Source organism: Ambystoma mexicanum, chromosome 7p, assembly GCF_040938575.1.
Source record: "Ambystoma mexicanum isolate Mex_15411 chromosome 7p, UKY_AmexF1_1, whole genome shotgun sequence".
NCBI classification, from domain to species: Eukaryota; Metazoa; Chordata; class Amphibia; order Caudata; family Ambystomatidae; genus Ambystoma; species Ambystoma mexicanum.
Window position 1 is genome coordinate 138,301,964 of NC_090939.1, and position 23,581 is coordinate 138,325,544.

A 23,581-nucleotide genomic window follows, 5' to 3' on the forward strand; every position below is an offset into this window, starting at 1 on the left:
AAAATTATGGATAAACCGTGCATCGAACTGTGTGGGCTATCTGGACTCAAGCGATCAGGCTGGGTTTTGGAAGGGTAGAGAGGGTTATGACAACTTGACAGAACTTTAGAATATGCCTGATATCTCCAGGAAGAGTACAAAGGCCACTATACTCCTGGGCATTGACACCGAGAAGGGGTTTGATCAACTCAAATGGGCGTTTGTGTTTTCTGCAGTCAAGAGGTTTAGTCTGGGATAGATTTAGACACGACTTATAGGCATTCTAGGTGGGAACTCACTCTAGGTTCAGGGTGAATGGGACCCTCTGAAAGAGTTCCAATTGAACGAGGGACAAAACAAGGCTTCCCCATCCCACCTTTTATACAATATGGTGATTGAAACACTTTGGCTATCTCTTTGGCTTAAGCCCTGTTTAAAGGGGTTTTGCTGACTATGTTTGCAGTGGACATACCATGGTTAGGGAGTATGCTGATTTTGTAACAGAAATATTTAAATCAAATCAAAGGTTTTGGTGAAATGAACAGATAAACGTAAATTTGAACAAATCTAGGCTAATGGCTGTTGACCGCCGCTCAAGCAGGGTTCACTCTCAAACCTGGGACTTTGGTTGGGCAGAATATGATATCACCTACCTGGGAATACATGATCCTAAAGACCTCTCAAAATTACTTAGTTTGAAAATTGAGAAACTACTTCATGATCCGTCGGGATCAGAGGCGTAGCGTTTGAAAAATCTTGACCTGGGCCTCTGGGTCTGTATTAATAAGTCAAATTAATACTGTTTCCAACAGCTTTATACACACTGTGCGCTATCCCATTGAACATTCCTGGGGATTTTTTTGTGAAGTACGAAAAGCCCTCAAACATCTCTTATCGGATGGCAATAATGTGGTCTTCTCTTAAATGTTTCCAGAAACCTTTATATCAGGACAGATTTAATATGATATGCCAGACCTAGACACCTATCATAAAATGCTTCCATTTGACGAATACCACCAGACTCTTTCCATCCCGGGTGGTTCAGTTGGCCAATTCTAATCGCAATGAGAGATCTGCTAATGAGAAAATGAAGTTAGAAGTGATATTAGTTTCAGGTAACAGTGCTCCTGTCTGAGATAGACTACAGCATGTGAGAAAGTGACAAGGGCAGTGATGAGCCTTTATGTGGGATGACATAGGTCTGCTGTATTTCTGCTTGAGGACTCCATTATTTGGAACAACCCCTGCCTCCTGACTGATGACAAGCCTGTCTTCTGAGACACCTGGTTGAGACTATTCTTAGGACGATGGCTACTGTGGTCCTTCGCCAGCCTTCAATCTCTGTTTTTGTCATAGAAAAGTGAGCTTTGGAAGTATTTTTGCCTTTGGTCTGCTTTGACAGCCTGGCAAGAGACTCCAAGTGCTGAGATGGATAGTGACTGGGTCAGCATAGCTATTGTCCGGAAGGACAAACCCCTGAAGTGGAGACCTGCAAGATTCCAAAGGTAACGTAAAGAAAACATCAATGCCTTTCATTAAAAGAAGATTTAATTTGTGTGCTGGTTCGACATGGATTATCAATAATTGACATGGCTCCAGGCTCTGGCTAACAGCCCAAAGGTTAAAGTTAACATGACTGAAAGGTTCAATCAGCAAAATCTATGCTGCAAGTAATACTTTGTAAAGATGCACAAGCACCAGTTGTTGAACTCTCCGACATGCTGGAACTACAGTGTAGCTCGGGTTTATATAGTCGTAATCTTCTGGACGGATGGCATGAGGTCATTGTATGAATCAACCTTCTATTAGACGTTCAATTGGTGCCTCACCAAATACTATTCCACTTCGATGAGATTCCTACCCAGAGTCAACTTCTACCCAGGCCGGACAGGTTATTCTTGTATAAGGCTTTGATGATGGGATAAATGTTTTCTAAATAATTGGAAAGGGGAAAAAAAAGAAGTCTTAAGTTAAGAACTGAATTGTGGGGGCATGGCGTACAACATGGACATGAGTAATGTTCCACACAATCGGAAATAACTCCATACATTGGACAAAATCTCCTTGATCTTTATGACTCATCTGCAACTTTGTCCGCTTGATCTTGAGTAGGAGAGCGGGTTTGGTGGGGTAGGGTAGGCGGGTTTGTGAGACGAGGTCAGGATTCTATGATTTATTGTCATCGAGCATTAGGATGCCAGTCAATCAGGATTCTGGAACACCATGCTAGAACCGCTGGGTTAAGTCTGCATTCCAGGGCAGCTAATTGCTGCTCCACCTGGGCCTGGGTTCTATACTGTGAGAAAGGCATGGTATCGCAAGTAGAGAATGACACAATATGAACAGTTTTGAAAACCTTTATTTTTGGTTAAAGGGTTGGAGAAACTCCTATCTGGCCCTAACCCTAAGATGGGAGCTCGCTCTACCATCTAAAGGAAAAATAAAACAGTCCTAGTCAGTTGTGTCACAAAATCATAATCAGTTAAATTAATAAGCCTAATGCCTGTGCTCACTCTAATACACAAATGGGTATAGGTAAATGCGCTTTTCAAAGGAAAATCAATGTGGAAAAAAAAAATGTCAGAATGCCAAGTGTACATATGGCTAGGTCTCCCCTTCCCCACGTGATATGGCATATGGATTTAAAGTGGAGCACTGAGACTTGGACACACTCTGTCTGGTGAACACTTCGGCAGCTGGTTCTATCTTTCAAAGTCTCCTGGTAATGCAGACAATGTCTCAATAGTTCAGCAATGGCTCGCCTCACTTGGGCTCAAGCCTCTCCTCAAAACCAATAGTTCAACAATGGCTCCTCTCACTCAGACTCAAGCCAACAAAGTCTCTTTTCATCACTCACTTTTTCGGGGTTCCCTTCCCCCATGGTTTTGCTAGCACCTTGTCAAGACTTGCCTCGGTCATGCATGAGTCTTCCTTTTTACACATCAAAGGCCAGAGAACATTTCACCGAGACCTTTGACTGGGCTTTCATCCTTTGCCTGACCACTCGGTTACTCTGTATCCTTATCTATTCCTTTCATATATGTTGTTTAATCTTCACTCGCATTTCATTTTCATTACGCGCAGCCTTCAGCTTCTGATACAATTGTTGCAAACACTTCACGACACAATCCGGGCTTTCATCCTCTCACTTGACTCCCCAGTTGCAAAGGGAGGCTTGCTATATTTGCGGCTTTTCCACTGAAGTCAAGGCCGTGGCTCTTTCAATCTTCTGGCACCTCCCCTACTCCACTGTTCACCCGAGAGGGCTGCTGTCAGCCTTGTGGCACAGGATACAATAGTCCCTTTCCAACTGGGCTGGCTCTCCTAACCTTCTTGGGCTCTTGCATTCTGGCAAATAAGGGGCTTTCACTTGCACCTTCTCTCCACTGGTTCTTTGACCTCTCGCTCTCCTTCGCCTGGTCAGTCACCTCTCTGGACCAGCAGCTCCTTTGTGCTTTTTTCCTTGCCCAATAGATACAGTTCACACTTCCATAAGTCTCCCTCGGCCGGGTCTCCGACCTGTCTTTCACTTTAGTTCAGTATTCACTGTAGGCCTCCCTCAGCCGGACTCAGGCCTATCTAGGCCTCCCTCAGACAGGCTCGGGCCTTTTGCCCCAAATGTTCACAGATTTCCCTCAGCCTGGCTAGGACCTGTTTAGGCCTCCCTCAGCCGGGCTCGGGCTTTTAGCTCGCAGTTTCTCAAACGAAATAGTGTTGGACTTCCAGTCCCAGAATGCATCTGTCTCTGTCTCTATTTGCATCTGTCTCTATTTTGCTCCAACTGACCCTCTATGGCAAAGCCCTCGCAGGACAAGGCGGCGGTGTTGAGCGACGCAGGTGCGCAGGAGACAATGCCCTATGACACGCACCACGTTTCACTATGTCCATGCTCCCGTGCCTATAAGAACTGAGGCACTGACCCTCTGCGACAAAGCCCTCGCAGGAAAAGGCCACGGTGTTGAGCGATGCAGGTATTTGGCAGCAAAGAAGATGCAGCATAGACAGTCAGTGCGGGCGGCTCACCCTGCTGCCTGCGGCCGCCAGGTAAGAAGTTGCGGGTAGAGTTTAGCTTGCTTTACTCCCCTTACCCAGTGCCCCTTCTCACTATGTCACTCATGCTGTTTGCTCCTTGACCTGTCCTCGTCCCCCTGCTCAGTTCACACCCTCACAATCCCTGATCGCTTGCACCCACTCGCAAACTAGGCCATGCATGCTCCCTCTCATTTTAGGCCGCCTGCGTTCCCTCAAAGTCCTTGATTGCGTGCGCTCCCTCGCTTCCTAGGCCGTGTGCTATCCCTCGCAGTCCTTGATTGCATGCGCTCCCTCACGTCCAGGGCACTGTGTGTTCCCTCACAATCCTATATTGAGTGCACTCCCTCGCAACTCTAGGCCTCCTCACTCGGCTGCATGCCCTTTGCTTCCCCCTAACCTCCTTCACCTGACCTATTGTGTACTTCTGTGATTTTGTTCTCCATGGTTGTTCTATTCTTTTCCCCTAGGTTCCCTTGGTAGTTTGTTATGCCTTTGTGGTGTTTACTGTCCATAGTTGCTTGCTTACATCGTACTGCCTGCATCCCTGCTGTTCATTATTTCTTCTACGTTCCCTGGTCGATTGGTCTGGTTTTTCAGTGTTTTTGTTTCTCCTGGTTGTTTGTTGCATTGTATTGCCTGCATCTCTGCTGTTCACTCCTTCTAGGTTCCCTGGTCGATTGTTCTGTTATTTCTGTGTTTTTTCTTCTACTGTTTGTTTGCTTACATTGTATTGCCGGTATCCCTGCTGTGTCCATTCTTTTCTTCTAGGCTCCGTTGGCAATTGACTTGTCTATATATTGCATCTGAGTTTCAGTCATTGCTCTGTCTGGTGTGTGCCCCTCCTCTTTCTGTGTCCCCCCGTCCTAGTGTCCCCCCCCTCCTGCCTGTCCCCTAGCTCACCCCCTTCCACTCTTCAATTCCCCCCCCACTCTGCCCGCCACACCCACTATGGTGCTCACTGTCTCTCCTATCGTCTCTGTTTTTCTATCGACTATCCTATCCTTCTCACTAAGTCTGGTAGGAAGAAGTTCAAAAGGGATATTCTGGTCTCCAACCCTGGCCTCCCTATTGCTGATACCTACTACCTACACCAGTGCTTCCTCCAGACAGACCCTTACTGACATCGTCTTTGTCGTTCCCTCACCCTGCCTATGGACCCCCCCATATGGTCTCTGTTCTTTCTCCTTTTTCCTCTTCACCCATTAATGGTGGCACCCGATAGGAGGCCCTCCTGCACTCTTCCACTCCTCCAAGACCATCATTAATGTTTACCTAAACTGCACTGTCTTGGTCCAAGCCTTAATGCCTGTAAGACAGAGATCCTCCTCATCGGAACACCAGTTCCCTCCTTTCCTCTCTCTCTCTCTCTCTCTCTCTCTCTCTCTCTCTGGCTGCCCACTTTAGGACCTCTTCCTGTTCCTACCCGTGAGGCTAAGAACCTTGGGGTCATCTTCGACTCCACCCTCTCCTTCTCGCCTCACATCTCTGACGTCTCTAAGAAGTCAGACTATTAGCTGCACCTCCTCAGAGGTATTCTTCCTTTCCTCACTTCCCCCAGAAGCTCACTGTTTTCCAGAGCTCTGGTCCTCTCTAGTCTTGACTACTGCATCAGCCTCTTTCTAAATCTCCCTCACTCTACTCCGTCTTCTACAACTTATCCAGAACAGGACTGCGAGAATTGTCCTTGGCCTCAAGCCCAGGGATTGTATATCTCCAGCTCTGAAATCTCTTAATTGGCTCCCAGTGGCGGCAAGGATCAAGTTCAAGACCCTCTGCATTGTCCACAAGGCTTTCTGGGGCCTGGGACCGCACTACCTCCAACTCTCTTCCCAAGTATCTCCCATCTCGAGCTCTCAGCTCATGCACCTCCAACTCTCTGAGGGTCAGCCGCTTTTTCAAGCAGAGAGTTGTGGGCAGATCTCTTTATTCGGCTGGGGCGTCCCTCTGGAACAGCCTCCCTGCCTCTCTCAAACTTGAGCAGAACCATCTCTGTTTGCGGAAGCAACTCGAGACCTTCCTCTTCACTTCTGCTTTCTCTCTCCCTCTCCCCTGCTTCCACGCATTGGTCACCTGGCCACCCTCTGAACTAGGGCCCAGGTCCTTGCCTGTCCAGTTGCACCTCGCACTGGCTCTTGGCTCCCCCAGCACTTGTGGTCTGTATCTGTAACCCTACAGTCCCCTCTCTCTGCACTTATGAGCCACCCGTTGGCTGCACTTTTTGATTACCTGCACTTAGCCACCCGCTAACTGCGCTTTTGATTACCTGCATTTCTCCACCCCACTTTGCACTTCTCCCCTTCCCTGCGCTTGCGCGATCTGAATGACACAAAGCCTAGTAAGATCGTTGTTTTTTCCTCCCTCTGTTCCCCCTCCTTGTCTTGTTGCGCCTAGAAACACTTGTGTACAGCCCTGTTATAAATGCCATGTCATATAATACTTCGCTCGCTTCCCAAAACGGCATTCTAATGGTTTAGGAGTAGCAGGAGCACAAGGGGGTGTTTGCCTGGGGCCAGGGTCTTCACACTTACCCCCCCAAAGGCCTTGGCTCCCCTGTTTCACCCAGGGGAGGAGTTCTGATGTGGGTGACACCAGGCAACCCCAGCTGCTCCTGGGTTTGGTTTCCTGAAGGCACAGCTTCTACTCCACACTGCAGCCTCACCTGCCCACTCACGAACAGTGTCTGGTTAGTTCTCCTTCCTCCAGGCGTTCTGTGTGTCTTACAGCTCCACAGGTGTCTCTCTGGCTTCTCTGCACCCTTCTGCATCCCCAGCTTGCCTGGAGTGTGTCTCAGTGCTCCACATGTTATACTGGTGTGGAGGAGTAATAAGAGTCAGGTGTGAGCAATTGTCCAGCCCTGCCTGATTCTGCCTTACCTTGGTAATGGGACAAGATGGAGACCGCCCATAGGAACTCATAGTGTATTGGTCCCTATGGATACGCTCCATCAATCTTGTCTGCCTCTTCCCTGTCCCAGTGCGTTTGGGAAACAGCAGTGGGGAGGAATTATGGGAATTGTAGTTGTTGGGAAGAAATGTATCAAAATCACAGGGGTTCTTATCAGGGTGAAGGGGGTGAATAAACAAAGGTGGATTTATTTTCCTTTTGTGTTTCTTTCTTGTAGTTATAGAAGTATACTGGGGTTTGATGAGATTTGATTTACAGGTAGCCCATAATGACTGAGGGGGTGTTGGGTGGGGGAGTGTCGGAAAGGAGGGGAATGCTGCATCTCGCCTAAGGACGTTCCTCCCCCAATCTCAAAGGGTCCCCTTCCCAAGTGATTCTCCCTCGCTTGTCCACCCCCAGGGTTGGTATCCCAGAGTTAGGGCCCTTCCCAGGCCACCTGAGTTTGGGATCCCCGGAAACAGCCTGGGAGAAATACCTCAGGTTTTTCACAGTACCCTCTTTCTGCCACCCCACTATCTGTGCCCGCCTGCGCCTCCACCATACTGCCCCTCCCCCCACTATCTTTTCAAGTCTGTGCTGTCTCGGGCCTCCATCTCTTTGCTGGTACCCTGCTACTATGGAAAGAGTGAAGGGACTTGCTCCCAAGACCCTCTTGCTTATCCATGTTGGGCATCTTTAAAAGGACTAATCTTCCCTTTGATGAACGGACACAGCACCGCAAGTACCCATTCATCAAAGGGAGCAATCTTTTTAAACACACGTTTAGCACCTGGTACAATAGATCAGGTGCTAATTGCATTAAGCCCAGCTTTCTGGCGTGGGCCTGGGCAGTAACAACCCTAAGCCCTTCCTAGGCTCGGTATAATTGGTTGTTACTGCCCAACATCACCTTGGAAAACGTGCTATAACACTATATTGTATGTTTTGCTAATGCTTTATGATTGCTTAACACTTTTTTGGAATCTCTCCTAAAAGAACAACTAAAGACATCTTTTACAAAAAATAGAGGTAACTGAGAAGGGAGTAGCTGTGTCAATTAAGCCACAGCATAGATGAGGCCAAGTTAAGGGGGTATGCAAGAAGGATGCCTGCTAAGAACCCGCATCCAAAGGCTGTCAGGAGCCATACTTTGTAGAAGTACACAGAAAGAAGTCACCTGGTGGCTCTGGTGAAAGCTGCAAAGTCAACAACCCTACCAGAGAACTCTTCCAAACCGTTGAGAACCCAGGTAGGGGTAGGGTGAAATACTACTCAGGAGTACCCACGCAGGGGGTAGCATTCCTACCCACCTAGGCAAAGGAGATACCAGTTGGGAAGAGGAGTAGAAGACAGGGTGTACCATGCTGGGCGCCCCTCAGGCCCTAGATCAAGGAGATTGGATGTGCGCTGTGCTGCGGTTCAATAAGATGCTAAGCTGAACATCCACCACACTCTCCTGGGTGGACTGGACACCATGGAAATTGTTGAGTACTCTAGAGAGTTTCTACAGTGTTTGCTCGAGCAAATTTGTTTGAGGCCCATTTGCTCGAATGTTCTTTTTTTAACACATTTCTCTGCAAACAAAGCAGGGGCAGACTCCCCTGCAACCCACCCACCCCAACATCCCCCTCACCTAAAAATATAGCTAAACCTAACTTCCATCTACTTTGCAGCAAAATGTGGAAAATAAACTCGAGCAAATGGGCGTCGAACAAATGGGCATGAAAGCAAATGGTCTAGTACCCTCTAGAGACATGACTCACGAATTCAGGCCCTTCTAGAACAGGCCCTGCATTGAAATTCCTTTATCCCTTCTTCCTCCCAGAGTTTGTCTTAGAGATCTCAATTTTCAGTTACGCGCTCATCCAAAGTGGATTCGAGCTATGCCACATAAAGGTGTTGAAAGCTATCCAAGTGTGCATGTGGTCTGTGGTAGCCACGCGTGACAAGTGTGAAAGGCTCTGGACAGGTTGTGAAGGATAAGCATAGTACGTTTATTGGCCACTGCGAACATATCGATGTAGATGTCTCATTCTGTGTTATTGCATATGACAGCCATGTATTTTCTTTTGGGACTCAGGAATTAATGTATGAAATCGATTTTGAAAGCTTGCCTCCACTTCCTCCACAGGATTCGGTAAGTATAGTTAAGATAGAAATCCAAAATAGAGAGTACAATTCCAAACATTGATGCAGACTTATGAAAGAGAATACTTTGGGCCCCATTACTGGTTTGGCGGTGCATCTAAAAACAGCAGTAAAATGCCAGTAATTTAATTACCTTCACTGTTGCGCACTGCCACACTCTGGGTTTAGAGGAGAATTGGAGGGTTTTCCTCAAGCAGGTAGGAGGTAAACCCTTCACTTCACCTTCAAAAATATTTAGATTTACCGCAGCACAGTAAATTGGATTACCATTCACAGTAACTCTGACAAAATCTCAGTGGAGTCCTATGGACTCCAGAAATGGGGACTAACTCTGCTGTTACCCCACTTATAAACTTGTGGCAAATCTGCAGGACTGAGTAGAGGTAACTGTAAAAGAATGTGGCAGTTATTGCAACTGAATTACTGGCAACCTTGTAATGAGGCCCTCTGTGTGACCGCCCAAGACTTCACCTTTAATTTACAAATGTATTGATGTAACCTTATGTGATACTAAATGCCATGATTGCGATTACCTGCATCAGAATTAATACCAATTTCCTTATATTCCTCAAACGTCTGTCACCGCGATCACAAAACGTGACTGTTCCTTAGCCTATGTGCATTTCATATTCAACATGTGTGTACAATATAAACATGATTTCTCAGTTTCCTATTGCTATGACTGTCCATGAATAGCATGAATGTCCTTTTATTGCTATCTTTATATTTAAACAGTTTGATACAGCTCATTATGCTTTTCTCAATTACTATGAGGCATTTAAAAGGAAGCCACAACAGCTCTTCCTTTGTGTTTGTAGTTACGAATCCCTTAGGATTGGTGTACCATAGTTCTTTGTGTATTGGACTACCATAGAGAACTTTAACCATATGAATGTTATTCACAAGGTACATTCACAGATGGATGCAACACAGACATGTGGGGATCTGGCTTCTCTTTAATTGTTTTTTTTGTTAAGCGCTTGGAGTTCAGCCCATATCTCTACTGAGATGCCAAAAAAATTGTGTTTAAACAAATGGTGATAAATAATAGAAATAAAAAGTGAAAGGGTTTCTTTCTAGGTTTCCCTGTCTCCACGATTAGGGTCCACACCCCAATCCCTACCAGGGTAAGGCCCGAGTGCACGGCATGAGCCAGCAGCCTCTTAGTCTTGGAGTTTATAATGTTTATCACTTCCCAGGTGCATTCCTCTGTGTCTTGCTAGTCATCCGGGTCTTGCAAATGTGTGAGTCTGGCTAGCATGCTTACTCCCCTAGGTGTATTCCTGGGTGTACCAGCATGCAAGCCACAAAGGTTTGTCTTAAGCCAAAGTTCACAAGCGTTTCACTGTTTGCCTGTCTGAGTCCTGGGCAGGTAGTCCACCAAGGTTAGCTTGTGGATGTGCTCGCAAGAGGGCAACCCATCAATCGACAGATTCCTTAGGTCCAGATCCTCCTGAGCACCTTTGACACCCAACCCGCTCTGGTTTCCCTGCCGGAAGCATGTTTTGGTTGACTGTTACACTTTTTCTCATTCTTGTCTTGGCGGGCGAGGCACATACAGACTGAGAAGATGGTCAGATAATAAGGTTCACGGAAGAGAGTAGCAGGATACACAGGATTTGAGGAAGGAAGGAGTGGCGGGGGCGAGGTTGAGAATATATTTGAAACCAAGAGGATGATGTTTAAAGCGGGACCGGTTGTGCATGGATATTGATCAAACATGAAGTAAATGAGGAGAGGTCGGAGAGGAGCGTGTTAGATTGTAGAGGTGGGTGAAGAAAAGTTGAAAGTGGCTTTACACAGATCAAAGGCGTAGCAGGGAAGCCTAGAGTGAGACGTCAGTGGTAGTCAAGGTGACTGAGTGTCAGAGTGGATAAAAGAGTTTTGGCCGAGTGATAGGTGAAGAGGGAGTGGATCTTGTAGATGGTCAGAAGATTGATGCTGGCGAAAGTGGCTATGAAGGCGATAAAGTGCTTGAGTTGGAGTTCGCTGTTGGAAAGAGCACAATGGTTGCCTGCCTTTGTAGAGAGTGTGAACGGGGACCCAAACAGTTAGGAGGTTCGCTGTTCACTCAGCGTCCTCCACTCTTTCTTCTTTTCCACAAAGCCCTCCCACCCTAGAAAGGAAGGGAGAAGAACAAGGAAGAGAAATACAGGACACTGTACGGTGACCACAACAAGTCGTGAGACAAGAAGGCGGCACGGGCCAGAGGGGGTAACCTCAGGACCCGATGCCCAAAAGTATGATATTATTAGGATATGCGATTTATTGTTTCCATAACCATATCTGTAACAATAAAATCCTACGGCCTTTTATTGCCAACACTTGCCAAACGTGTGGTCTTACCTTTCTATGGGGAGGGAAAGGGTTCCAGCAGCCCACAACCACTGTTACGAAAAGCATTAAGGTAAGTTGCGTGCATATGGGTCCAGCAGTTATTGATGCCTGGACCTGTGACCCTTCCGGATAGCCGCAGGAGTGCACACTGAACATGTGGCTGATAATAGGACTGGCATTCCTCCGGTTTAACAGCGCATAGTAGGTGAGCCCTGCTGCCCCTCTGAGTAGCCCCCCTGAGTAGCACCCCGATCCCCCTCCACTGTGAGAGCGGCCGTGGGCTTCATCCGGTGGGGACCAAACTGCAACAACCCATTCATAGGACAGTGCTGGGTATTGATCGTACACACGGGGAAAGACGCTGGACCATCAAAAACTATAAGTTATTAACGGATACGTGAGGGGGGTCCCTCCCCCACTCGCAACTCCACACATGAAATCCTAGCGGAGGCGCTATGTGCGCTCAACAGACTCGAATTTTACGGAGCAGGGCCTCTGAGGCTGACCTGAGGCCTCCTGCGGCGGTGAATGAGCAATGAACAGTACGCTCATACACCCTGCAATACGGCAAATTTTATATGCCCACCTCCGCCTCCATGAGCCACAGAGCCTGGGACTACGAGTGGCAGAACATGTGCAAAGGGCAAGTGAGGTCGCTTCAACACCTGTGGCCCCACATAACATACAGGGGACAGACAAGCACCAATGCAAGGCTATGTAGTGATCTAAGTTGCATATGCTGTCTCCCAGCGACAAGCATACGTAATAGGAACCAGAGCACCTCAACCCACTCACAGTGTGCAGCAGACCCCGCCGGACCCGTTGAGAGACTGTGCCATGATTGCGCTACCACACGTGCCGCAGACACCCTGGACCCAGTAGCAAACTGATGACACGGGAGATGCTCTCCACGTAAGCCATTTACGTTCGGATTTATTCCTTCTCCTTGAATTATTCCGAGAGACGTCCTGGTACCCGGAAGACAGGGGTCCTGAGGAAAGAAGCCTGACCATTTTCCAGTTCCACACCAGAACTTGTTCTAATAACTAAATGGGATTGGGTCAGTTAGGAAACCAAACGAAATGAGCCTCCCATGAAAGACTCCCCAGGGAGCGCATGATCTTGGAGCATGAGTTGGCCTGATGCGTGATGAGCAATGTTCACACCCCAGGGTTGAATAGGGGGATAACGGAGTGAACTGGACGAAAGGAGTTGTGAGACAAATGTACGACCAAAAACAGACTCCTGGAATCACTTTGAAGCCATCTGATTGGACTCTTTTGGATTACCAAAGATCAGCAGAGATTTGCTAAAGGTCCACCCAACGAGCCGTCATATGCAATCAGAACTCGCATAAAAGAAAGATTATTTGAGAATTGCGTCTCTGGAATACTCATCCCCTCCGAGCAAAAGATCTGGCAGACGAGGGGAGTTTGAGACAATAAATATGGTCCTTACTCCGAGTCACGTCAGCGCACACCCTATCTGCTACCGGTGCGCCGATTAATTGAATGGTCTGAGGAAGGGGATTATTTATTAATGACTCCTTAATAGACTCAGAATCCTGGGATCTGAGACTGACTAGCATATTCTGAATAGAATCCGTACATCCGGATCCAATACCAAGAAACGAAGCGAATTACAAACAAGGTGCAGTGAGACCTATGAATAATATACACTTAATTGGATTCCTGGAACCATTCTGAAACCAAAGGATTTACACTTCTTGGATACACATAGGGGTACGACAGCAAAACGAAAATCCCACCCCTCAAGCTATGGTGGGTAGACTGAAACCCGCATAAAGAAATGCAACCAGAGCACCGTACCCCCAGTAGACCTACCCCTCTCCAGCTGGAGAATCATCTTTAGGAGATTCCTGTCTGCACAAACTAACCAGCCTGCCTACAACAGCTCACGAGACCCGCATTGAACATGCACGCCCCCCCCCTTGACGAAGATACTACGCCCGAGGCCTCATTGCGCCCACGTTCGCCATCCAAGTCCGAACACAGGTGCTCTCCTCTCTTCTGAAGGGTTGGGCCCCCGGAAACGGGGCGTGTGCCCTCCTTCGATCAACAGACTGTATTAAGACCCATCTCCTCTCCACCAGCAACTCGATAACCAACCGAATGAGGAGGGACCAGAACCATCTCGAATTATATGGACATTAAATTGAGGCTGGCCAAGTTCACCTACTTTCCACCTACTCCTGTCACTGAAAGCGTGGAGACACGGATCATGGAGGCCTCTGGGACGGAAGGTGCAGCAACCAAAGGGGACATCCCTGTTTTCTTGAGTGAAATAAAGAACATGGGAGCCAATATAGGTAGCAAGATAGATTACATTACACAGCGGATGGACAAAATCGAAGAGAGACTTGAAGGTGTGGATAGCAATCAAGCCTCCATAGATACCCTCGAAACTCAGATGGACCTTCGAATAAGGAAGATTGATGAAAGAGAGGAAGAGTTTAGACTCAAAATAGACGGTTTAGAAAATCATGAGAGGAGAAATAACTTGCGCTTTTTTGGCATCCCGGAACACGAGGGTGAAACAGAAGGTGACCTCAGGAAGACGATCCATGATATAATTAAATTGCTGGTCGCAGGAGATCGACGAACCCAAAATGGAGAGGATACATAGAGCCGGTGGTCCAACAGGTGAACCGAGATCGGTGCTGGCCCAGTTCCATAGATACCAAGATAAGGCCAGGATTTTGGAAAAGGCCAAGACCGGAGGGTCAATTACCCTTGGGGGGGGGCACAGATTACAATCTTCCAGGACCTATCATCCCTGACCCTGGCCTTGAGGCGAATGTGTGGTCCTCTTACGAAATGGCTCAAAGAACGCGGAACTCGATATAGATGGGATTATCCCTTCTCCCTCTCTTTCGAACATGAAGGCAGGAAAGTACAACTGAGATCGGAAAGGGAGATCCGCAACTGCATCTCGCAACTCTTGGAGGCGCGCAGAGAAGGTGGAGACCAGGAGGAAGCAGGTCACAGTGGAAGACAATGGGAACTCCAAGGGCCGAGAAGAAGACGGGTTAAGGGATCAAGGAAATACAGGAGAGGCAATGCTACACCTGAAGGAAATAAAAGAATATAACAGCCGTCTGAAGTGAACTCTTAAAATTTGTCAACGAGATGAGACTGCGGACAGCTCGACAACCCCTCTGCAAACTGGACATGTCGGGTCCGGATACAAGGGAATCGTTATTTGCTCAACGCCCCTCTCTGAGGGGAGGAAGAGCGTGCTATTGAGGGTGAACCGTGGCGTGACACAAGTTTCTGAAATTTCTTCTAAAGAGTTTGTGTTTTAAATCGGGTGAGGTGTTAGGGAGAATTCTCATAAATGGTTGATTTCCCTTACCTAAAGAGTCCCCCAGCAGCTTTGCTGGATTTCTAGGATTTCTTTTTTTCACCTGGTAAGCGTGTAAGCCTTTTTTTCCCACTCTTACATGTGTTTTGCTATGTGTATTTCTACTTTTTGTGTGATCTTGGGCACTGGAGCCTCACCTACTCCATGTGCACCACTTTTCGTGTGTGTTACACAGCACCTTCAGTTCAGTGACACAGGGTTGTCTTTGAGACTTCCCACTGACTCCATTTTTCTAGGGCTGACTACTGTCCCCCAGAAAACTGGTAAAGTTGCCATTAACTTTATATAGTCACTTTAAACCACAGACCCAGTACACCCCATCTTACATGGAGTATTGGAAAGGGTTAACTCCTGTTCCTTTTTGTCTGTACCTCTTGGGGCATTGTTTCGCTCCCTTAACCTTAAGACTTGGCTGGTGGCAGTGGTATCTACCCTAACTTTCCTACCACGATTATCTTATATAACGTGGTAATGTTTTAGGCTATTATATTAGCCTCGAACATAAACCCGCTTGACCAAATACATTTTATTTTGGCTCTGGCTGGGTTTAGTCGCCATTTGTTTTTGTTAAAGTCTTTCTCGTGTTTTTCTCTGCGTGCCAAACTGGGGATGACTCCTTTGTTCGCTGTCTTTTTTCGGGCTTCTGCACAGAAGCCCTCCTTAAGGCGCCTGATAGTCTAGGTAAGCAGGATGTGATGGAGGGATCTTGGGACCCCTGCCATGGGTTGCCTTAGTAACCCAAGTCGCACTCTTGTCTGGTTGGCAAGGGGACTGGCCTTGCCAGGCCAGCCACCCTGCTGTGTGATTGATAGCCAGGCTGTATGAATGGGGGAAAACTGCATAAAAAGCAGGTCTCTGGGACTGGAAGGACAGAGTCGCCACTGGAATGAAAGAACCAACGAAGAACTGGAAGAAGAGGACCCCTACAATGACTGAACCACCCGGTGAAGCCCTGCTGCAGGTCAGAATCTCCAAATCCGACGACAGAGAAGATCCTCCAGGAAACTTCTTCCCTTGAGCTGGTGGGACCAACCAGTTCGCCCAAACTACAAGCCAGGACCCCTCCTCTGGTCGGATTTGCTGTGCAGAGCTACAGTGGGCTGGATAGCCAGGAAGGTCGGACCCTGCTTGGGTTTTAAGGAGCGCACCTTTTATTTGCTGTTTGGCGTTGCTGCTGGTTTCTTGGGTAGTGCAGGACCCTCCAGTCTTCCTACTTCTGATCAGTCCAACAGTCGCTTCAGGAACTGTGAGCCTGCAGGAACTACCAGGAACGTCTGCCTCAGCTACAGCCCCTTCTCTGTTTTAAGGTACTGTGCAAATCCGGTTGTGCGTTTCACTCAGCCGCAGTGAAAGTGTTTGAAATCTTTCTCCATTCCGAGGGCTTGTCCTTCTCTTCTCTTTGAACTATCTTTTCTACCAACCAACCTCGTCCGGAATCTGTGCGACGAACTTTACCGCAAACTACCCTGAACTGTGTGATCTTGAGCAAAAGACTTTTGACCTATTGACTCTTTGGCTCTAAGCCTTTTCTAGCTAATCTCCTCACTGTAGTCGCTCTTGTTCAACTGCTCAGAATACTTACCTGTTGGTTTTACCTAATTGCTGATAACTCTGTCTTTCTCTCCCTTTTAAATTGCTGGAGTGCCATTTTGCTCCCACTTCATTTTGTGAGCCTAACTTGTCTAGAATTTAAGGGAAGTGGTGTGGTGTATTTATGATTGTGATTTTTATCTTGCTTAGAAAGGTGAACTGTTATACAACTGATAAGTAAATAAATATATATTCCTTTACTTAGAAACCTCGAGTCAATGTTTGCCTGAATCATAGTAATTGCTGTCCTTTGTGTAACTATTTGTACTGCTCACTTACTCTTGAGATAAGTCTGGCTGCTCCGCTACTGCTACCACTATAACTGTGTAGTACAGGCTTGTACCAAAGGTGAAATTGTACTGTCACTTGTCTTAATTATGTGTAGTGTTCCCAAAGGGTACTGCATATAATTCTGCCTAACAAGGGGGGGTTATGGAAAGGGGGCTCAATTGTTATTGAGAATGCTTTCTGAAAATGGACCGTGAAGTAATTGTTTCCGCTGGTGGTCCGATATCAGATCAACGTTTCCACCTGATCTTGGTTGGATGCCACCAACTGGGAATGGGGGATGTGGAGTGGGGGAGGTGGGATTTGGCAGAGGTGGAGGGAGGGTGGTCAGGAACAGAATTCTCAATAAGACCTGAATTGGTGCATGCACGGTTGATCTACAGTTCACTAGATTGCCAGTCTTTGCTAGGAGATCTCTTAACACGTGTGATTACAGATGGCGGTTGATATAGGCCAACAGATGAGTGACTCACTCTTTAGTATATTGGGAATTCCGCAGGGCGAAACTGGATGTCCTCCTCTTACAGGAAACAAAGTATGTTAGATGGGAGGAACGGAAGCTTCTAGTGGTAAGAACGGGTTCAGAGTTTTGGGGTTCCGGGCCCCTAAGAAGTGGGGGAGTGGGGATACTCATCAGAAAGGGGCTAGGCTTTTGACCACCAAGACATGGGCAGATGTAGAAGGGTGTGCTCTGCTCTTGGCAGGTACTATAGGAAAAGCGAATACTACATTTGCCACCATATACTCCCCCAACACAAGAAAATATAGATTTCTTATCCAAGACAGTTCCCAAAATCATGCTGGAGGCCACCGGTCATGTCCTCCTTGGAGGTGATTTTAACTCATGGGCAGACCCCAATTTGGATAGTAAAGTGGGTAATCCTGATCCAAGAGACCCAATGGAGAGAGGGCGCACAGAAATTGCAAATATGTTTAATATATATGGCTTGAAAGATGCATGGTGGCAACTCCACCCAGACAAACAGGGGTACACCTTTTACTCCGCCCCCCATAATACCTTTACTAGGATTGACTTTGTGTATTTAACGGAGTAGATATATAATGCTACCATGAGATCGGAAATCCTTCCGTTCACCTGGTCCGACCATGATATAGTCACAGCTGACATTAACGGGCATACCGTACCTAGGAAAGGAGGCCGATGGCGATGTAATGAAACCCTCTGGAACGACCCAGTCTTCAAAACAGAGATGGAAACTGTAATTATCGGATATATCAAGATGAATAACACCGGGGAGGTTTCCAATTTAACAGTGTGGGAAGCTGGAAAGGCAACTTGGCGTGGTATCCTGATTAGAGAGGGTGCGAGTAAGAAGAGGGAAAGGAACTTGATCGAAAACAAACTCAGAAATGAGATTTGTCGCCTGGATGAGGCGATCAGGAAGGATAAGAGTGGGAAGGCGGATAAGATCTTAGAAGAAAAAAAAAGAGGGAAGAGCTCTGCCTGCTAGAACACAGACTGATAGTCCGTAGTAAACTACAGCTTTTGAAACAAAAGTTCTATGAGAAAGGAGATAAGGCGGATGCTCTGTTGGCAGCCAGATTACGTGACCAACGCACCGAGCGAAAGGTCCTCGAAATAGAAAACCGGGAAATTTCCCAAATTGCAACTAATGCACATTTCCCTGAAACCTTTGCCTCATTCTATGAGGCCTTATATAGATCGGAAGCTCAACCTGGTGAATCGGAGACTGATGAATACTTGTCCCTGGTAAAAATGCTGCAGCTATCATGTGAGGAATCCCATGTATTAGATGGCACGATAACTGAAGAAGTCAAAAATGCGATTAAGAGATTGTCACTAGGCAAGGCTCCCGGGGAAGACGGCTACACTGCCGGATTCTATAAATCCTTTATCTCCCCCCTCCTCCCTTTCATGGTGGAACTCTTCAATGAGATTCTGGACAGTGGGAAAGCCCCGGCTCATTTGTTCGAACCCTTGTTTCGGTAATCCCCAAAGAGGGATGAGACCCTAAGTAGTGTGGTTCATATCGCCCCATATCATTGCTAAATGTGGACACAAAAATATATACTATAATCCTTGCAGCCCGACTAGAGACATTCATGCCACATCTAATACATGCAGACCAGGTTGGTTTTATACTGGGTAGACAGGGAGCCGACACTATGAGGAAGACCTTACACTTGATGCATCTCAGGCCATGATCAATGACCCTGCTCTCCTATCGGTCGATGCTGAGAAGGCCTTCGACAGGGTTGAATGGGGCTTGCTGATGGCAGTCCTCCGCAAAGTGGGAATAGGCCCGAAATTCAGAGGTGGAATTCAGGCAGTATATACATCACCCAAAGCCTCTGTCTTTGTGAACAGGGAATACTTCCGGTGGTTAGAATTAGGTAGGGGAACACGCTTGTTCAAGCCATATGTAAATTTGTAAATGCCTCGTTGCAGAACTGTTCGGTCCCAGACGATTTGAAACAAGCGTGGGTTACTCCCTTACTGAAAAAACCCAGCTTGGATCAAAACGTCCCTACAAATTATAGGCCCATAACTAACACTCCTTTCTTGCTTAAGATACTGGATCGAGTAGCATATATTCAAATAGCGCAACATCTAAATGCCCACCCTATTCTTAATCCTTTTCAGTCAGGATTCAGACAAGGGTTTGGTACGGAGACCTCTCTTCTTGACCTTAAGTCACAGTTACTACAAAGAATGGACTCTCAAAAGATCGCTCTTTTGATCTCCCTAGATCAATCGGCAGCATTCGATCTCGTCGATCATGCCATATTAGCAGACAGGCTCATGTCAGTAGCTAACTGTTCTCAGGCCGCTACCAACTGGATACTTTCATTCCTATCCAACAGGTCTAGCAGGGTATGTAAACCAACAAACAATGGTGGGAACCTCCAAACCCGGCACCTAGAGGTAAAACAATACATAGGAAACAGGTGGTGGTGCCGGAAACACGAGAGCAACTGAAGAACAAGGCAAAGGGTATTACATCAAAAATTCATTTTATTTTGTTATAGATTGTAAAAAAAGTCTTTAATTAATTAATTTTGTAAAACACATCCTATATAACAGGATGTTATATAGGATGTGTTTTACAAAATTAATTAATTAAAGACGTTTCTAGCAGGGTATGTGCCAACAATGCCAAAGCACCTGCAATTCAGACATTGTTTGGAGTTCCACAAGGTGCCAGTTTGTCGCCTTGCATCTATAAAATCTTCATGTCTCCTTTCTTTGCCCATTTGGCCCATGAGGGCATCCTCTTTTCCAACTATGCAGATGACACTCAATGTGTCATCCCTCTTACAGGCCAGCATTCGGAGGATGAAAAAGAACTTAATCGCATTTTTGCTATGATAGAAAAATGGATGATGTTGAATAATCTTGCACTCAATCGCAGCAAGACAGAACTCATGGTTGTAGGATCTGATAACATCATAGCCAAATTAGACTCAACTTACAAACATTTCCAGCTGGGAGATGCTCTAATTTCCACTCTTCCCAAGGTTAAAATCCTAGGCGTGGTTTTGGATCAATCACTCAAGATGAATTCTTATGTGGCCAGTACCGTTTCCTCCGCCAACTACTATATTAAATTGTTAGCCCATCTGCGTCCATACATCTCCCAATCCAATGCTGAGACCATCGCCCGAGCCATTATTGGCTCCAAACTAGACTACTGTTGTAGCCTATTAGCAGGCTCCAGTAAAAAAATCATCAAACGCCTTCAGGTGGTTCAGAACGGAGCTGTTAGAGTGGGATCTGGTCTTGCATACAGGGTACATGTCTCGGAGGCACGTCGAGCACTACACTGGCTGCCCGTTGAATCAAGAAACTCCTTTAGACTTATGGTCATCACTTTTAAATGCCTTCAGGGCAAGATGCCCTCCTACCTGCAAAGGTACATTGGAATAAAATCTTCTGACAGAAACCTTCGGTCCAACAACCGGAACCCGCTCCAGCAGCCCAGAGTCAAAGGCAAAAAGGCACAATGTGGTGCTTTTGCCTCAGCTGCACCGGCGCTTTGGAACACTCTGCCCGACCAACTGAGAAATTCATCATCCCTGAATACATTCAAGAAGGGCCTTAAAACCTTCCTCTTCAAATAGTTGCCCCTGGTTTTCAGTTACTTATTCCATTAGATCGTTCAGCCTCTCTATCTCCCTTTTCTTCTATGTTTTTGTCTACGCCCTCACACCTATGGGTTTATGGTGCACCATACAAATGCTATAAAGTAAAGTAAAGACAGGGATGCCCTCTCTCTGCAATACTCTTTGCGCTCTCATTGGAACCCTTGGCCCAGAAGTTGAGAGATGACCCTCGGGTTGAAGGACTACAGTTAGGAACTATAGAATATAAGGTAGCTTTGTACGCTGATGACCTACTCTTAAACATTTCAAACCCCACATCCTCCATCCCTAGAGCAATCTAACTAATTAGGAGTATGGTGACCTCTCGGGTTTCAATATTAATGAGGCCAAATCAATCTTATTCCCCCTGCATGAGACTACACAGGCAGATGTGGATAGACTCTCCCCATTGGGTCTTATCCTGGAGAATGTAAAGTTCAAATATCTAGGCATACAGGTCACGAGGGACATTACCACACTCTATGAAGCTAATTTTCAACACCTCCTCCAAAAGTTTCATGCAGATCTCGCCAAGTGGGAAAAACTGACGATCTTGTGGTTGGGTAGGCTTAATGCGATCAAAATGCCTCCCCCGGTTCCTTTACCCCTTTCAGATGCTTCCCATACAAATGCCGAAGCTTTTCTTTGATGAGGTTAAACGGGCAATTGTGAGGTTCCTCTGGCAGGGAAAAAGAGCGAGAATAGCCTATGACACCCTGGCATTATCTAAGGAAAAGGGAGGGATGGGGCTGCCAGACCTGAAGAAGTATTATGCAGCTGCCCAAATGCAAATTCTGATTCCCCATCTGCGAAATCTTAAAGAGCCTCAATAGATTGCAATGGACAATCACTATCTAGCCCCGACAATGGTTTCCGAGTGGCTACAGGTTCCAAGAGATAAACTATTGCGGAGGTTAAGATACCACCTGATACTGGGAACCATCTGGGAATTATGGAGGGAGAAAGTTGACATGCGGAAGGTTACTTCTTGGCCGTCTCCCCTGAGTCATCTGTGGGCCCCCGGCATCAGGGAAAGCATTCCCAATTTGGATAGATTTCAACCTTGTTCAAAGCAAGCCTGGAGAGGGTGGGTCAGCTCTGGAATAATGGGTCCTTCATTACAATTACGGAACTGAGCGAGGCCCTCGGGTAGGGCCCCCTGCCGGTTTTCCACTTTTTGCAGATTAAGGGAGTCTTGACAAGGGAAGAATGGAAAGACAATGCAGGTAGGGACCTTACCCCCTTTCAGAAGCTCTTGAACTCCAGGACACAAATGAAAGGTTTGATATCCGCCATGTACAGAGAGCTGATTGAAGCAGGGAAGGGCTCCACGTTGTCCTTGAAGGATAGATGGGAGAAGGATCTCAGGGAAGAAGTAGATCCGGTCATGTGGGGAACAATGTGTAGGGCCGCCCCTCAAGTTTCAATGTCCAGCCAATACAATCTCCATGCGATCAAACTGCTACATAGGTGTCAATATGACCCCCTCAGGCTATCCAGCATGTTTCAGTCACTAAGTCCGGTCTGCTGGCTTAAATGTGGAGGCATAGCGGATTACTGGCACATGTGGTGGGGCTGCCCCATGATCAAGGTTTACTGGGATGAAGTCCTGGGGTGGATTAAGGATCTTGACGGAATTCAGAGGTCTGCAAATCCCTTTATGATTCTCTTTGGATTTGAGCAATGTGATGACGAAAGAAATAGAATCAAGGGCCTCGCAGCTCACCTCCTGTTAGCAGCCTGGGCCACCCTAGTTATTAAATGGAAGTCTGAGAGTACACCAAGCAAGGGCGAGTGGATTAATGTAGCATTGAATATATGTGTTATGGAGAAAATAACCTCAACCCTGCATGCAAAATCTGCACAATGCAACATACTTTGGGAAGACATTGTTTGCAAGTATATGCCAGGAACAAATTATTAGAACACGAAGCGAAAAATGAAGAGTTGCATTTATCCCCCTGAGGAGACTATTCTGATCTGTTATTTTAGAAAAGACATGTATCAAGGCCCTGAGGACCTCACATAGAGGCAACCTATCCTAGTGCAATTACCATATACATTACGTGATACACCAATCGAGTCAGTTCTCTATGTTTCTGAAAATCTTAATCTCAATGTGTTGCTTTAACCTGCTCAACCTTTGCCTATTTTGCCTGTAAGCCTAACACATATGGCACTTGTGTAACGCATGTTACCCGTTCTCAGCCCTCTCAATGCTCTGGGGACCCACCCGATGGGAGGAGGCCTTTCAGATCGTGTCTCCTTAGAACATCATACATTTCATTGTGTCAAAGATGAAGGCAAATAAATCCCTCTTCTTCAAGGCACCTCCGATGTGGGACTCCCATCCGGGTCATTGTACATGGAATCCTCCGGACTCCAGTCCGAGACCCTGACAGAACTCATGTGGTACCATGCTCCAGTGCCTCCATAAGTCGCCGGCCTGGAAGGGAAACGTTTCCTCAATGGATAAGCTGCACTGGACCCCACTTCAGCTCTGCTCCGTGTAAAATGGCTTAGGAGCAATGACAGAGAACCATGCACAATGTACAAGAAACACAAAAAGGACCCTTTAATTCACTGGAAGATTGAGACTGACACCCAACGGTGTGTTAAGCATATAGACTGTTCAGCCTCTGAGGCTGGTCCCTGGGATAACCACACACACCACTTTACTGGGATCATGCCACAGAAGAGGGAACCTATCATGTCAATTGTCAGTGGCGGCAAGAGAATATCTGTAGCCTAGAGGCATTACAATCTTTCTTTTTTTCTTTTTGTTTATTGTGCAATTACTTTTGAATTCAAACCT

At 46.8% G+C, this 23,581-nt stretch overlaps 1 protein-coding gene across 4 annotated transcripts in view; it reads left to right on the forward strand.

Moving 5' to 3' along the window:
* Positions 1-23,581, forward strand: part of TEX55 (testis expressed 55) — a 543,889-nt gene that overhangs the window by 173,695 nt on the left and 346,613 nt on the right. For 3 of the 4 annotated variants that reach the window (XM_069635919.1, XM_069635920.1, XM_069635921.1), the window contains one exon: positions 8,975-9,031. The exons of the other annotated variant lie outside the window; for it this stretch is intronic. In XM_069635919.1, the coding sequence (XP_069492020.1) occupies positions 8,975-9,031 (57 nt within the window). The remainder of the gene's footprint in view (positions 1-8,974; positions 9,032-23,581) is intronic. 4 annotated transcript variants of the gene reach the window in all.